Source organism: Sylvia atricapilla, chromosome 20 (genome assembly GCF_009819655.1).
Source record: "Sylvia atricapilla isolate bSylAtr1 chromosome 20, bSylAtr1.pri, whole genome shotgun sequence".
Classification (NCBI taxonomy): Eukaryota; Metazoa; Chordata; class Aves; order Passeriformes; family Sylviidae; genus Sylvia; species Sylvia atricapilla.
This window is the reverse complement of record NC_089159.1, coordinates 416,828-430,608: the sequence shown is the minus strand read 5'-3', so window position 1 is coordinate 430,608 and position 13,781 is coordinate 416,828. Positions and strand designations below refer to the sequence as shown.

Sequence of the window (13,781 nt, the reverse complement as noted above, 5' to 3'; positions counted from 1 at the left end):
TTGCTACTCTCCAGCACAGAGAACCCACCCCTGTGACCATAAGAGATGGAGATGGGCACAGGGCCAGGGAGGGGTGGGAGACAGGGCAGCCCAAGGCACAGGGTTCTGGTTCAGTTTTTCCACTGAAACTTCCACCAGTTCAGCCTTGCTTTGGAAAGGGCTTCCCAACCAATTCCCTCTCTTCTAAAGCCTCGTTTACCTGCTGCCATCAGCACACTTGAAGTTCAAGTCAAATCACTTCTGCCTATGCTGCTGCTTGGTTATTTTTGGCTTTGCTCTCCCCCTGGCTCCTGCAAACCTCACCAGTACCTTTTCTTTATACATTTCTGTCCAGATTATCAATGTTGAGAGTCCATTGCATTGGCCTAAAAAGAAGCCTTTTCCAGAGGCACATGAAAACCAGTGCAGGGAATGACATGGCCCCATTTTACAGTCACTTTTGGGGATTTAGTTTGTTGGTTTTGATCTAGTTTAGTGGTCGGCTTACCCTGGAATTGGGAAGGGCTGGTGCAAAATCCTCCTACTTGATGTCCAAGCACCATCCCAGTGCCGTCACCAGGGCCATTGCGACCTGGATGTGCCAACCCCCAAACCCAGCTTTTGGTTTTCTTCCCAGGGCCTCACATCCCTGTTAGTCACTACAGCTGCCTGGGGCCGGGGGAAGTTTGGTATTGCAGAGCCTTGAGGTGGTGAGAAGCTCCAGGAAGCCTCTTGCTCCATGTGTTTCCTAAAGCACAGGTTTAGGGCTTTTGACTTGCTGGCACCTGTGTCCCCACTGCTTCACCCCAATGACCGGGCAGCCCCTGAGTCCTGCAGCTCCCACCATGGCTGCTGGACCCTTGCAGAACTGCCTCCATGCAGGTCCCACCATTAGGATGGGGCAAGGAGCCATGGTGCAGCCGAGCAGCTGTGGGAGGTGGATTCAGTTACTGTCACCCTGTGCAAACACCTTTTTTTTTTTTTTTTTTTTCACAAACATGTTTGTCGCTGTCAGCAGCAAAGGCAAGAGAGCGTAACCGGCTGGTGCTTCCTGGCCCGGTGCTGGGCCGGCTGCGGTCGGGCTGTGGGGCGGCGCTGGGTGGGACCGGCACCGTTATCTGCTCCACAGCGATGGCTCTTCCTGTGGTGGGGCCACGTGGGCAGGATGGGGTTAAAAGCAGCCCCGCGCCCCGCAGGGGCCCATTGCTCCCCGGCCCGCACCACAATGCAGCACCCCACGACACTGGCAGCGGCACCCAGCACGGGCCACCAGCGCCCGGTGGTCACCTCCATGCCCGGTGTGGGCCACCGGCACCTGCACGGATCACCCAACCCAGCGTGGGCCATCGGCACCCAGCGAAGGCCACCCACACCCTGACCCGGTAATGGGGAGCCACCGAGGTGCCTGTGCGGTGCTGGAGGAGCAGCATGGGGTGTCCAGGGGCACGGGCAGCTGTGGCTCTGATGCCACTGCGAGGGGCGCAGTGGGTGCCAGGGCCAATGACAGGTAAGGGGGTCCTCCCCACAAGGGGGGCACGGTGGCATGGTGGGGAGGAGGTGCCGTGCTGGCAGGCGGGCGGAGGCGGGAAGTGCCCAAAGCAGAAGTGACACTCGAGGCTTTCGGAGGCAGCTGGGACAGGGTGGACGTGGACACTGGTGTGGCAGGTGAGGCTCTTAGGGCTGGGTGATCTCAATCATGGGAACATGCAGGTAACCCCAAAGGGCTGTGGGGACATCTGAAGGATCTCCCTGTGTCTAGCAGATGGGGCAGGGGGGGGCCAAGGGGAACGCCAGGACAGGGAGCTCCTGTGGCCTCAGGGCAGGGGATGGGGCAAAGGGGACTTCAGTAAAGGCTGGGAAAACAAGGACAGTCCCCATGTGGACATTTCAGGAGGCACCCATTGCCATAGGATCTCCACCATGGGGAACAAGGCCATGCAGGGGGTCCCCGTCACGCAGATGGCATTTCCTGTGGACTCTCCACCAAAAGGGACAAGGCAAAGGAGCCCTTTTTGGCCAGGGTGACATTTAGGTGGGATCCCCTTATGGGGACATGGTATGGTGGGCCCTCTGTGATGCAGATGGGATTTGAGGGACAAAGATGGAGTTTGAAGTGGGATCTCACCTTTGGGGTCCAGACATGGGGGTCCTCTGAAACTGGGATGGGGTTTGAAGGGCAGCAATGGAGTTAAAGGCGGAATCTCCCGTGGGGACAGGGCAAGGGGGTCCTTTGGGAATGGGATGGGGTATGAGGTGGAGGTGTCCCCATGGGGTCAAAGCAAACACACCCTCTGTGCCTAGGATGAGGTTTGAGAGGAGGTGATGGGCCTTAGTGTGGGGTCCCCACCAACAGGAACCAGGCATTTGGGTTCTCTGTGACCCAGATGGGGTCTGAGGTGGAGTCCCTCCTTGAGGGACAAGTGAAAGCTTATTCGTGTGACCAGGATGGGGTCTGATGTGGTGTCCTTTCTTCAGGAATGAGTCAAAACTCTCCCCTATGACCAGGATGAGGTATTAAATGGCCTCCCTGCCTTGGGAAAAAAATGAGGATGTCCCTTGTGCCCAGGACAGGGCTTGAGGTGGGACCATGTGGTATGAGATAGGGTCTCACCTATGGGGAAAAGGTGAGGCTGTCCCCTGTGCTCAGGATGGGGGTTTTGGGGAGACAAGGGAGGGCAAGGCAGGATCTCCCTCCAGGGATAAGGATGTCCCCCATGCTTGACATGGTGACATTGCCAGAGGCTCTCTGTCCCAAGGCCAGACCTGAGCTGCCATTCACGTCCATGGCTACAGCAAGGCCAGAGGTGCCCCATGGCAGGGCCATGTGGGGCATGGCAGTGGCCCCGTTGTGGGGGAAGGAGTTCCACGCCGGAGGACAGCAGCCACCGACAGCGACTGAGAGACAGTGCAGTCACCCATAAAGTAGAAAGCACTACTAAACAGCACTGCAGGGTGTAGTGTTTCCTACTTTATGGATGAGTGTACTGTGGGCTACGGAGAAGAGAGCATGGAGCAGCGCTGGACCCAGGAGCCCATCGGGAGCCGCCGCGGTCCAAGAGCGGCCAACAGGCCCAGCCTGGCTCACAGCACCCACCCAAAGGCTCCACCACCTTCCTGGGGATGCTCTGCTTGTCCCCATGTGTCCTCCTGGCACCTCGGATGGCCACGTGGGCGGGAGGGGCTGCCAGCCCTGCGTCCCATGAGTGCCACTGAAGGGATCCGTCCCGTTGGAGTGAGCCTCGCACTGGTAGGCTGGGTAGGCAGCAGAGCCCCCAATGCACATTTTCCCCCCCCATCTTCATTATCCATTATCCACGTGGTGAAGCCATGGGAAGAGCTGGGCAGTGGTGGCCACATGCAGTGGGAGCGGCAAAGTGGGGTTCCTGGTGATTGCTGGGTTCAATGGGGTGAGGGACTGCTAAATAAAACTCTTTTGGTATTGACTTGTGGATTTTTTTAATGCAGTTTCTGGGAAATGCAGAACTGGGGAAAAACCTCTTTGCTGTGCCCAGGGACACATGCAGTGGGGTCATTCCGGGTTTGGAGCCTTGGGGAGCCTTGGGGACACCACAGCTGGGGGTGGTGGCCAGCAAATCTCAGCCCATTGACACAGGACTGTCCACTTCAGGGTCACCAGTAAAGCTCCCATGGTAGCCCTGGCCATGGTCACAAGACCACGTGAAGTCAAAAATTCCTCCTACAATCCCAGTCTCCCTCCATCCACACACTCCTGGCCTGTGTTTCCTGGGGGTCTAAAACCAACCCAGTTTCCACAGAGGAGGTTTGATCCCTGTTTCCAAAAGCCAGCTCCAAAAACCCCTTCAGGCATTTTCCCTTTGTCTTTGACTCCTCATGTCCTGCCCATGGGAGAGAGCATCTAAAAACAGTAGAAAAAAATTAAAATACTTTTTTAAATTTTAATCCAAATTTTGGTGGAAAGTTTTTACATTTTTAAAAACTTCTTATGCTGGTCTCGGGATCATTTGAGGGGGGTTACTGAGTTTGTGGTATTTTTCTTTCATTGAGCTGTGCAGAAAGGGCTGGGGTGTTTTACTTCTTGTGGTCCCAGCTTTCCCATGTTCCTTGGCTTTGTGGCTGTTCAAAGGGGATGAGGAAGGAAAAAAAATCAAATCAAAACTGTCGTCATGGTCACAAGGAGACAAGTTTTTAAACAATAAAACCAAAAAAGGACTAAAAAACCCCCAAGCAGCCACAGCGGACTGCCCTGAGTAGCTTTCAGTTTGTGAGCACTGGGAGGGAAAAGCAAACTGACATTTTTAGCATGCAAAAACTTTGAAACTTTACTCCTAATAATGTGCATTCAAGTATTAGGAAGGATAAGTATCCAATTTTCATGAGCAAAGTCTGTTCTGGTTACAGCTACTACTCAGTGGTCACTGCTGGGAGAGACGGAAACATGGTTCTTGCTGAGAGCAACAAAACAGAAACTGCTACTTTTTTCCTGGTTTTTTTTTTTTTTTTGGTTTGGTTTGTGGTTTTTTTGGGGTTTTTTTTATTGTTTGTTTGTTTGGTTGGTTGGTTTGTTTGTTTGTTTGTTTTCTTTTTTAAATAAAACCCTCCATTTTTTCAAGCCCTCCCTTCATCCCAAAGGCATTTTTTAGCAGAATCCTGCAAGGAAGCATGTCCTGTCCCTGTTGGGGTGAGCTCCAGTCTCCACAGGACCTTGCTGTGTTCATCGGTTCCCTGGTTGATGCCTCACAGGCTGGGTGATCCCCAGGCCCTGCTGCTCTGCTTCCCCAAAAATGCCGCAAGCAGGACAGGGTTTGGGGCTGAGACTCCCCTGGGGATGGTGGGGGGTCTGGGTGCACATCCCATCACTCTCAGGATGGCTCTGGAAGGGCTGTAGGGACTGACAGAGCCCAGCCAGGCTCTTGCCAGGCTCTCCCACACAGACTCAGTGCCTGAAATGGTGTTGCCATGCCACACCACACCTCACCATGCTGGGGCTATCAGGGCTGCGCCATCACCCCTGTCAGGGCCAGCCCAGCACATTCCTTTTCTAGGTTATTTTTAACAGGGGTTCCATCACAATGCTGCTTCAGAGTGTGAAGCCATTCCCTATCCATGTCCACGTGCTGCTGGGGATGGCAGAATCGGGGGATCATGTGCATCTCCTCCTTGGAGCTGCTCCAGGACACATCAGACCTCAGCGTCAGGAGGGCTCTGCTGGCAGAGCAGGTGCCCACTTGTGTCACTGTATGTCCCTGCAGCCACCAGCATGGCTCATGCACTGGGACAGGAGGGATCATATGCTGGAGTTATTCCCAGGGAACTGCTGGAAAGAGGGTGGGAATGGGTTGGCACCCACTAATCACCTCAGCCTGGAGGTGCCTCTTGAGTGCTGACACACGTCACTGTCCCCCCGCCCTGGGGACCTCCCTCAGGGCTGCCTTGGCCCCTCGTGCTCATTCCTGTGCTTCTTTCCCAGCCGAAACCACAGCAGAGCTCCTACTGCCCACTCCAGTCCCTGCTGGAATCCCCAAAACCAGGGAGGACCACAGGAGGACTCAGCTGGCATTAACTGGACTAAATTGCCCAGCCCTGATTCTTCAGGCCTTGGCTGGGCTTTTGTGTAGTTAAAGCTCTGTTGGGTCTGATTTCCTCAGTGGTCCCTGGATCATCACTGTAAGAATCTTGTCTCCAGTCACATGTGCTGGCTGGAGCCCAGACCAAGCAGTTTGTCTCTGGCCCTGCACATGGCTGGACCCACCTTTGCTGGAGCCTTATCTGTAGACTTCACTCTGTCTCCTCCTGATCTTGGCTGGGGTCCCTGTCCTGGTTCATCTGATCTTGTCTAGGGCTGCCCAGGGACCCCATCTCTACTGTCCTGTTCAGAAGCTCTGGGATGGCTCTCTGGGGTTTGAGGACACTGTGTGTTCTGGATCACACTTTGGTTCCCATTTGCTACCCACTGTGGAGCAGCCCTATCCTTGCTGTTCCCTAATGGAGAGCACAGGGAGCACCATGCAGTGGATCCCTGTCCCTGCATGACCAGGCAAGGCCTGGGTTCCTGGAGACCTTTGGAGAGCAGTGGGAGCTCCTGGAGGGCTCTTCTGGGATCCTTTGTCATCTCCCCACATTTGAGCTGTTATCTTGAGCTCTCTGATGTCATTGTTTCTCTTCATTTTCTCTATATCATCACCTCCTTTCCTGTGGTTTCCCCTGTCCTGGGAGAGTTTCAAGGATCTTTCTAGGTCTCCTCTGTAGGGAGCACAGCTCCACAGCAGATCCTTGCGTGACTTGGAGGACCAAGGGGACCTGGAGCATCCCATCCCTGTAGCCCTCATAAGAACTTAGTGACTCTCAGCTCAGAGAACTCTTGACCCACTGAGTCTTCAATAGCCCAGATGAATTTTTCCTCTCTCCTTTTTAAGGATTATCCAGCTGTAGGCTGGCCAAGATGTGAAAGATCATCTCCAGCTTCCCAAGCTCAGGACCCCAGGAGATATCCTCTCCCCAAGAAAGGTGTGGGGGTTGTGAACACCCTGTCCTTTACTTCACCTAACTGGGGATTTCACTGAAGGCTGTGGGTGATCCAGACTCGAGCCTGGGGGGATCCCTGACCTCTCTTTCTCCAGGGCAGCAGGTCCCAGCAGTGCCATGGAACCAGGCGGGCCTGGCACAGATGAGTGGGACAAGGGGAAAGATACTTATGGGACAGTGGTGGCAGCATGTCCCAGATGAGGCAAGCAGAGCCTGCTCACAGGGCAGTGGAAGCACAAAGTAGGCCCAGGTTCTGAGAAGGCTGCCAGCCACATGAGATCTTATCAGGGCGCATTTCTCCTCCCACTGCTGCTGCCTCCTTCTAATGAAACCTGCTTGTTCTGTCTCACTGGGGAGTTGAGCAGTGCCTGGGCATTCTTCCACACTGGTTCAGCACCTGCAGAGCCTGCCTGGTGCCTTGCCAGGGGGAACAGCCACGGGCAGGAACTGAGGGGCTAGGAGTTGGTGGGAGATGGTGAGATCTACTCTGACCTGTTCCTGCAGCAGAAGGAGCCATGTAAGCTGGTGGTTTGAAGGTAAATGAGTACCATAACACACAGGAAGGTGGGATTAGTTTTCTGGAATCTTCCTTTTGGTCTGTTGGCTGCATTTTCTGCTCATTACAAGCGTGGGGCTTCCCACCACCACACACAAACACTCCTTAGGAATGGGCTCAGAGATCTGGGATTCAGGTGGGATGGCAGAGTCCTGTACACTGTGAGACATGATTTGTAGCCACAGCCAAATGTGAGACAGACTCTGCCAGATCCGGTGACAACTCCCCACACACAGGGCTCATCCAAGTGAGTCTTACACCTGTGGCAGTCAGCAGTGAATTTACTGTCTTGATGGTGACTTCCCTGTGCTGCCTGGGCTCAGGCAAATGTGACACACAACTGATGGCATTGGGTTCAAGAAGTGACACATCTGCACACCTGGATGGGCTGGAGAAACTGCTCAATGGATGTGACTACAAAGTGGTGTCTGACAGGAGCACTGAAGACCCCCCATGGTACCTCCCTGGAGAAGGTGTCTCCAGGTAGGATTTTCCAGCTGCTCCATGGCCACAAAAGAAGCAGCACGTGCGAGATGCCAAATGCCACCCCCACGCTGCAACAGGGAGGCACCAGCAGTGGAACTGAGAAGCTGCTGCCGTGCACAAGGACGTTGGGAGGCAGGATCTGTCCGAGGTGCTCAGGGATTCAGGCCTCATCGATCCCCCTTGGGTTTGAAACCAACAAACCTTGCTCTGCAGTGGGTCAAACACTGAGAAGGACTGGGGAGCAGGGACAGACAAATGTCCCCCAGGGTGGCCCAGTGGCTTTCCCCTGAGCATCACTAAGGCTGTGCAGCCTGATGTATGGATGTGATCTTCATCAAAGACACAGCACGGCAGGGAGGAGGCAAGGAGAGACGGAGCACACGCCTGCCTGTTCCATGCGCTCAGGGATGGCAGTGCCTGCTTGGCTGTGGTGTTATGCTGTGACCTCCTGTCGCCAAGGATCATGTCAACCACCCTCTCCCTCGCTGCCTGCACCACGCTCTGCCTCTTGCTCCGGGCGTGCTGCAGGCGGGGCCCAGCCCTTTTCAGAAGAGGGTTGTTTCCAGCACGGTGTGTCCGGGAGGTACCGAGTTTTCGCTCGGAAGGTGTGCGACCATGCCTGGGAAAGAACCAGGCATCCTGGGGCAGACCTGAGCATCCCCCGGGTAAAGTCGGGCATGCCCGGGGAAGAGATGGGCAGCCTTGCAGTAAATCAGACATCGTGGGGCAGAGCCGAGCATTCTCGAGGCAGAGATGGGAGTCCCTGGGGCAGACCCGGGCGTCCTGGGGTAGAGCTGAGCATCCCTGGGACAGAGCATCTCTGGGGCACTCACTGCTGGGTACCCAGGGCCAGCGGCCGTGGAGCAGAGCGGAGCAGGGGCTCGGCCGCTGCTGTCCCCACACGCCCATCCCGGCGGCGTGAGGGCTCCGAGGCTCCCCGGCCGCGGTGCGGGTGAATGCGGGCTCGGCGCGGCCGCCCTCCCCCGCACCCCGCCTCATCAATAGGCACCAGACCCCGCTCCCGCGGCGTTGCCGTGGAAACCGGCGCAGCCGCCGCCATTGGCGGCCCGGGGCGCGGCGCGGCCCCCCCGGGGTGCCCAGGCCGGCTCCGTATTGATGCCACGGCGGCGGCTGTGCCGGGGGCTGCCCGGGGCCGCGGCGAGGGGCTGGCAGCTCCCCCGGCCCCTGCGCTACGTCATGGGGCCGGCGGCGGCGGGAGGCTGAGGGCAGCGGGAGCAGCCTCCGCGCGGGGAGCCGCGGATCCGGGCGGGGACGGAGCCTTTCCCGGTGCGGGACGGAGCTGGCCCCGGGGTGGGGATGCTGTTCCTGCGGCCGCCCCCGGCCCCGGCCCCGCCGCGGAGTAGCGCGGCCCGGGCTGCTCCCGCCGCCGCTCTTATGCCTTCGGCTTTCCCTTGCGGGCTCCTGACGGCCCGGGCAGCCCCGTCCGGTGCGGAGTGAGGCCAGCCCTGCCCCGGCCATGCAGGAGCCGGAGTGCGGCGTGCCCAGCACGGCCCTGGGGCACAGCGGTGCCCCCGCCGCCTCCGCCCGCCCGGACCTGGACATGCGTGAAGGCGCGGGGGGTGACACGGCCGGCTGCCCTCCGTCCCGGGGCTCCGAGCGGGACGGAGCACCCCAGCCCCGGGAAGAGTCCTCGGCCACCCCCCGCGTCCCCCCGCCGGACCCCCAGCGGGTTCACTCCGCACCGGAGCTGGTCAGGCCGCTGCGAGCGATGGACCGGACAGACAGACCGCCCCAGGTAAGGCGGGGGTCGGTGCGGCGAGGAGGGTGAATGTCACCTCGGTACGAGACGGGGACGGGGAATTGGGAGCGCGGGGCTGTGGCTGAGCCACCCACAAAACCATCCCCGTGGGGCTGGCACCTGCCGCAGCCGCTGCCACACACCCGCGCGAGGGATTTCCTTTGCTGCCCTTCAGCAGGGATTTCCAGCTGCCTCTGCCCTGGAAGACGCTGGGAGCTGGTGCAGGGTCTTGCCGGAGCCCTGACGGCGCCAGCGCTGGGCAGAGCCCACCTGGAGCAGGCATAGCCCTGCAGCAGCCAAGGCTGAGCCATCCCTGCACCATCTCCCCATTCCCGCAGCATCAATGGCTCTGCAGGTAGTGGCAGGGAAATGATTCACTGCCACCCTCTTCCAGAGCATCCCCTCTCGTTCTCTGGGGAGCTCTGGAGGGCTTGGAGGACCTCCACTGCAGGAGGAGCCAGCCTCTGGGTGGGCAGCACCCGGGCACCTCGGGGTAGTGCAATGCCTGGCCCCTGCAGCATCTCCCTAAAAACACCCCAAAAGGTTTCCTCAGGGTCTCACTGCCTTGATCTAGGTCACAGAAGTTCATCAGCTTGCCCTGTTTAGGACAGCTTACCACCCTTTCCCATGGAGAAAACATCAGTCATCTTCTGGGGTCTCCTGGGATCTGGGGAAGCTCTGTGGTCCTTTTAACATAGGGGAGAAAACGGCTCTTGACCTTTTCTTCTTGAGCACAGGGAAGAAGAGCTGACCAGTGCTGGTCAGGGTTTAGCAGGGGCGTTTTGAGCAAGGCTGTGCCGTGCTGCTGAGCCCAGCTGGAGAGCAGCCTGGAGCAGCCTGCGGGAGAAACGGCAGCCCCGGGAACCCATCGAGGTAGAACATGATTTCACTCCAGCACAGTTTGTTAAGGGTCTGTTCTGAAGGGCTGTTTCTCATGATGATTGGGGAAAGGCCACACTGAACCTTGGTGTAACTCTGACCCCAGCCCTGGCTGTGCCAGAAGCACTGCAGTCAAAATATGGGACAGCAGAATGGGATGGATTTTTGCTCCCACCCCTCTTTTGTATCCCAGGAGTCCAGTCGCTTGTGCCAGACTTTGTCTTCAGAAAATCCTGGAATGGTTTGGGTTGGAAGGGACCTTACAGACCATCTCATTCCAGCCCCTGCCATGGTCAGGGGTACCTTCTTTTAGACCAGCTTGCCACAAACCCTGCCCAGTGTGTCCTGGAACACTTTCCTTTGGGAGAGCCTGCTGCAAGGGTTGGAGTAGGTGCTGTGTCCTGGTGGGAGCCTGGGTGGGAAGGCTGGGATTGCAGGGAGGGCAGGTGGTTTGTTCGGAGGGGTGTTTGTGGGTGCTCCAGCAGCTGAACTGCACCTGTGGGGTGGGAGCTGTGCACCAGTTCTTGCTGATCCCCTGCAGTGGGTTCCCCCCGTGGGTCTCTATGGAGGTGACTGCTGAGCACCTGCCTTGGTCCTTGGGCTGCACTGTTTGCCTGTGATCCTGGAGGCTCCTGGCCGGGTGGGAGCCTTCCCATGGCAGCTGTGGTGGGACTGGTGGTGCTGTGATGTGCTCTGGTGCCAGAGTGATGGTGCTGTGGAACCAGTGTTACTCAGCTCATGGCAGTGCCACAGTGGCACTGTGATGTCATTGGGGTGGTGCTGGTGGTACCATGGCAGTACCATCCTTAACACTGATGTTGATCTCCAGGAAGGTTACCTCGTGTTTTCCTGGGGGAAAAAAAATCCAGCAGTTTCTCCTGGAGTCAAGTGGCTTTAGGGATGTGAAAGGCTTCCAGATCAGCCCCTGGAGGGAGCTCAGTGCTGCTGTCCCCAGCAGACAAGTGCTGGTGCTGCTGGGCTGCAGACCAACACCCTCCAACCTGGGGACAAGGTGCTGTGTTAGAGCTGGGGCCAAGACAGGCTTGCACAGCTCCGCTCCAAAGCTTGGCTGCTCCTGGCCAGGCTGGGACACACTCTGTGTGTTGTGCTGCCGGGCTTCCTTGAGGACATTTGTCCTTGGGATGTCAGAGCTGCATTATGTGAACAGGACAGCTGCCTCCAGGCAGTCCTCTCCTGGTGTGGGGAAGAGCCTCCTGAGGGCTCATTGCTGACAGAGTTGATTAAAGATGTTGATTTTATGATGAAGCTCTTGCTGTGTGTCCCAGCCTCTGCCACCACTGCTCAGCCATTCCCTCAGGAACAGGCTGTGGAGAGGCATTAAGACTGTCTGTAAGTCAAGTCAATATTGACGTTCTTGCCTGAGTCTCTCCTGAGTGCAGAGTGTGGAGAGCTGTTGCCCTTCTTCCATCTGGGACCTGACAGAGGAACTCTGGAGTTAGGGAGGTGGGACAAGGGGACACACGTGGAGCCTCCCATCCAGCCCCTGCCCCCAGAAGGCTCCAGAGATGGAAGAGGCTGATCATGTCCTGACCAGGCAAGTGTTGAGTATCTCCAGAAGCTGGGATCCCACCAGAGGAATGTTCTCCATAGGCTGGTGGGAATTTTCCTTGTTGAGATTTGTGTCTACGTCTCTCCATCCATTTGTCATGTGTCCCTACATCCTGCAAGGCACTGCAGGCTTTTCCAACTCCTCAGCAGAGCAGTGTGTCCCACCATGGCGCCACTGGATAATGCTGCCTGAGGGTTGTCACAATTGTGTTCTTCCTCCTGGGTCTTTGGAATTGCTCTGGTCCTGCTTCCCAAGATTTTTATGTGGACATGAGACATAAGAAATTACTTTCCTGCTGAGAATCTCCAGGCACTGCAGGGGTAGGAACCCAATCCAAATAGTGAATATCACAGAAGGAGAAAAATGTTGTCTGTATAGGAAGAATGGGGTTAAAGTGGCACAGATACAGTCTGTCTGGAAATTGGAAAGTTCCCAGAATGCTGTCAGAAGGATTTTAGAGCACTTCCACAAGAGCTCAGTTGCCTGCATCTCCCAGGGGATGCTGCTCCACTGGGATCTGCTTTGGCCCTGGAAAACTCGGGGTGGGTTTGGAGTAGGTTCCTGAAGGGAAGGCTCCCTCCTGGTGTCCTACATTGGACAAGGGAAGAGGTTCAAGGTGGTTCACTTTCTGCCTATTCCCTGCATCCTTTCTTTCCAGGATTACTCATGTCCCCAAGCTCCCCAGATCACTCATGGAAGGGATGAGCTCAGCAGCTGACCATTCCCTGTTCCCATACCAGAACCACACAGGCAAGGGGCACAGTTAGGGTGTGCTGAGCTGGTTCTCGTGACTTCTTCTCCATCACAAGAGGTTGCTTTGGATTTGAATTTCTTAAAATTCAAGCCTCAGCTTCCCTTGAGGTCATGTGGAGCTCAGAATATTCAATAAATCTGTAAACCCAACTGAAAATGCTTAAACCAAGGAGCCCTCCAGTGAGTAGGAAAATAGCCACAAAAACCTGTTGGTCCCAGTGGAGTTTAATAAAACAAAGCAGAGACACAGGAAGAATTATAAAATGCTGGTAAATATCCTCCCTGTCAAGTGCTCAGGCCAATCTGCATTTAATGATAAGCTTAGTGCCTTTTGCAGGAATTGGTGGTCTTTCACGAGCTTCAAATTTTCCATTGGCAAAGCTGGAAAGCTGTTAAAATTTTATCATTTTTCACCAGGGCTTTTGGGGGTTTTTGCATGTTCACAAAAATAGAATTATCTATTATCTATAGGCACATGGCATCAAGAGAGAGTCCAGATGCTCCACAAAGACCTTAGAGTGGTCTGGGCCTGAGCCTACATTACTGGGAGCTCCAGACTGACCTCTGCTTAGAGCTAAGCAACAAAAAGCTCCAAAAATATCTTATAGTAAGCCAGTACCCGTGGTTTAGCTCAAATGATTTGCAGTGTACATGAGTACACAACAGCAGAGTTTGCAAAGTCTTTCTGTGTTTGCACTGAAGTTTTTCATACATTGCTTCCCACATCTACATTTTGCATTTTTTTTTTATATAGTTGAAATACTGTTGCCTGAGCTACTTCTCTGCAGATTCAATTATTTTTTCAGCAGCACCCAGAAAATTCTGCAGTGGGGGAAAAAGCTTAGCTGTCTTGGCTTCAGAATGTTACAGCCTGAGCATGTTTTATGGTGCACAGCCTGTATTCCACACATTCCCCATGTGGGCAGTGAAACAGCAATGTCCCCTGAGTGAGGATGGAGCACGGTCCTCCTTTACCAGGAGTGGAACTTGGCCAAATCATTCTGGAAACTGGTAAGAGGCAAGGGAGACACTTGTACACCAGTGTTCAAAGGGTAGTTGTTAAAACAGGCTATGTACCTTTTTTTCACCTTATGAAATGCAGTTATCTTTCTCACAATATGTGTAGGGGAGAAAGACCCTGCAGGGGACACAGCGGTGGCCAGGGGTGACACAGTGGCCTAAGAGCAGGAGGGTGATGTTCCTGTACTTGAGGAGTGTTGCACAACCTGGTGCTGCTGCAGGTCATCTGATGAATCAGCTGCAGTTTGTGGCCGCACACAACCTGGGGTTGCAAA

General features: G+C 55.8%; 1 protein-coding gene and 1 long non-coding RNA gene across 2 annotated transcripts in view; both read left to right on the top strand.

Annotated features, from left to right (window-relative positions):
* Positions 1-956: 956 nt before the first annotated feature.
* On the top strand, positions 957-3,422 carry LOC136369959 (uncharacterized). The gene is made up of 2 exons (XR_010745105.1): positions 957-1,486; positions 2,736-3,422. It is a non-coding gene; the product is annotated as an uncharacterized lncRNA (long non-coding RNA).
* Positions 3,423-8,986: 5,564 nt separating this feature from the next.
* TSPOAP1 (TSPO associated protein 1) overlaps positions 8,987-13,781 on the top strand; it is a 64,530-nt gene continuing 59,735 nt past the window's right edge. Inside the window, exon 1 of the mRNA XM_066333103.1 lies at positions 8,987-9,281. Coding sequence (XP_066189200.1) covers positions 9,003-9,281 — 279 coding nt within the window. The 5' untranslated portion in view covers positions 8,987-9,002. The remainder of the gene's footprint in view (positions 9,282-13,781) is intronic.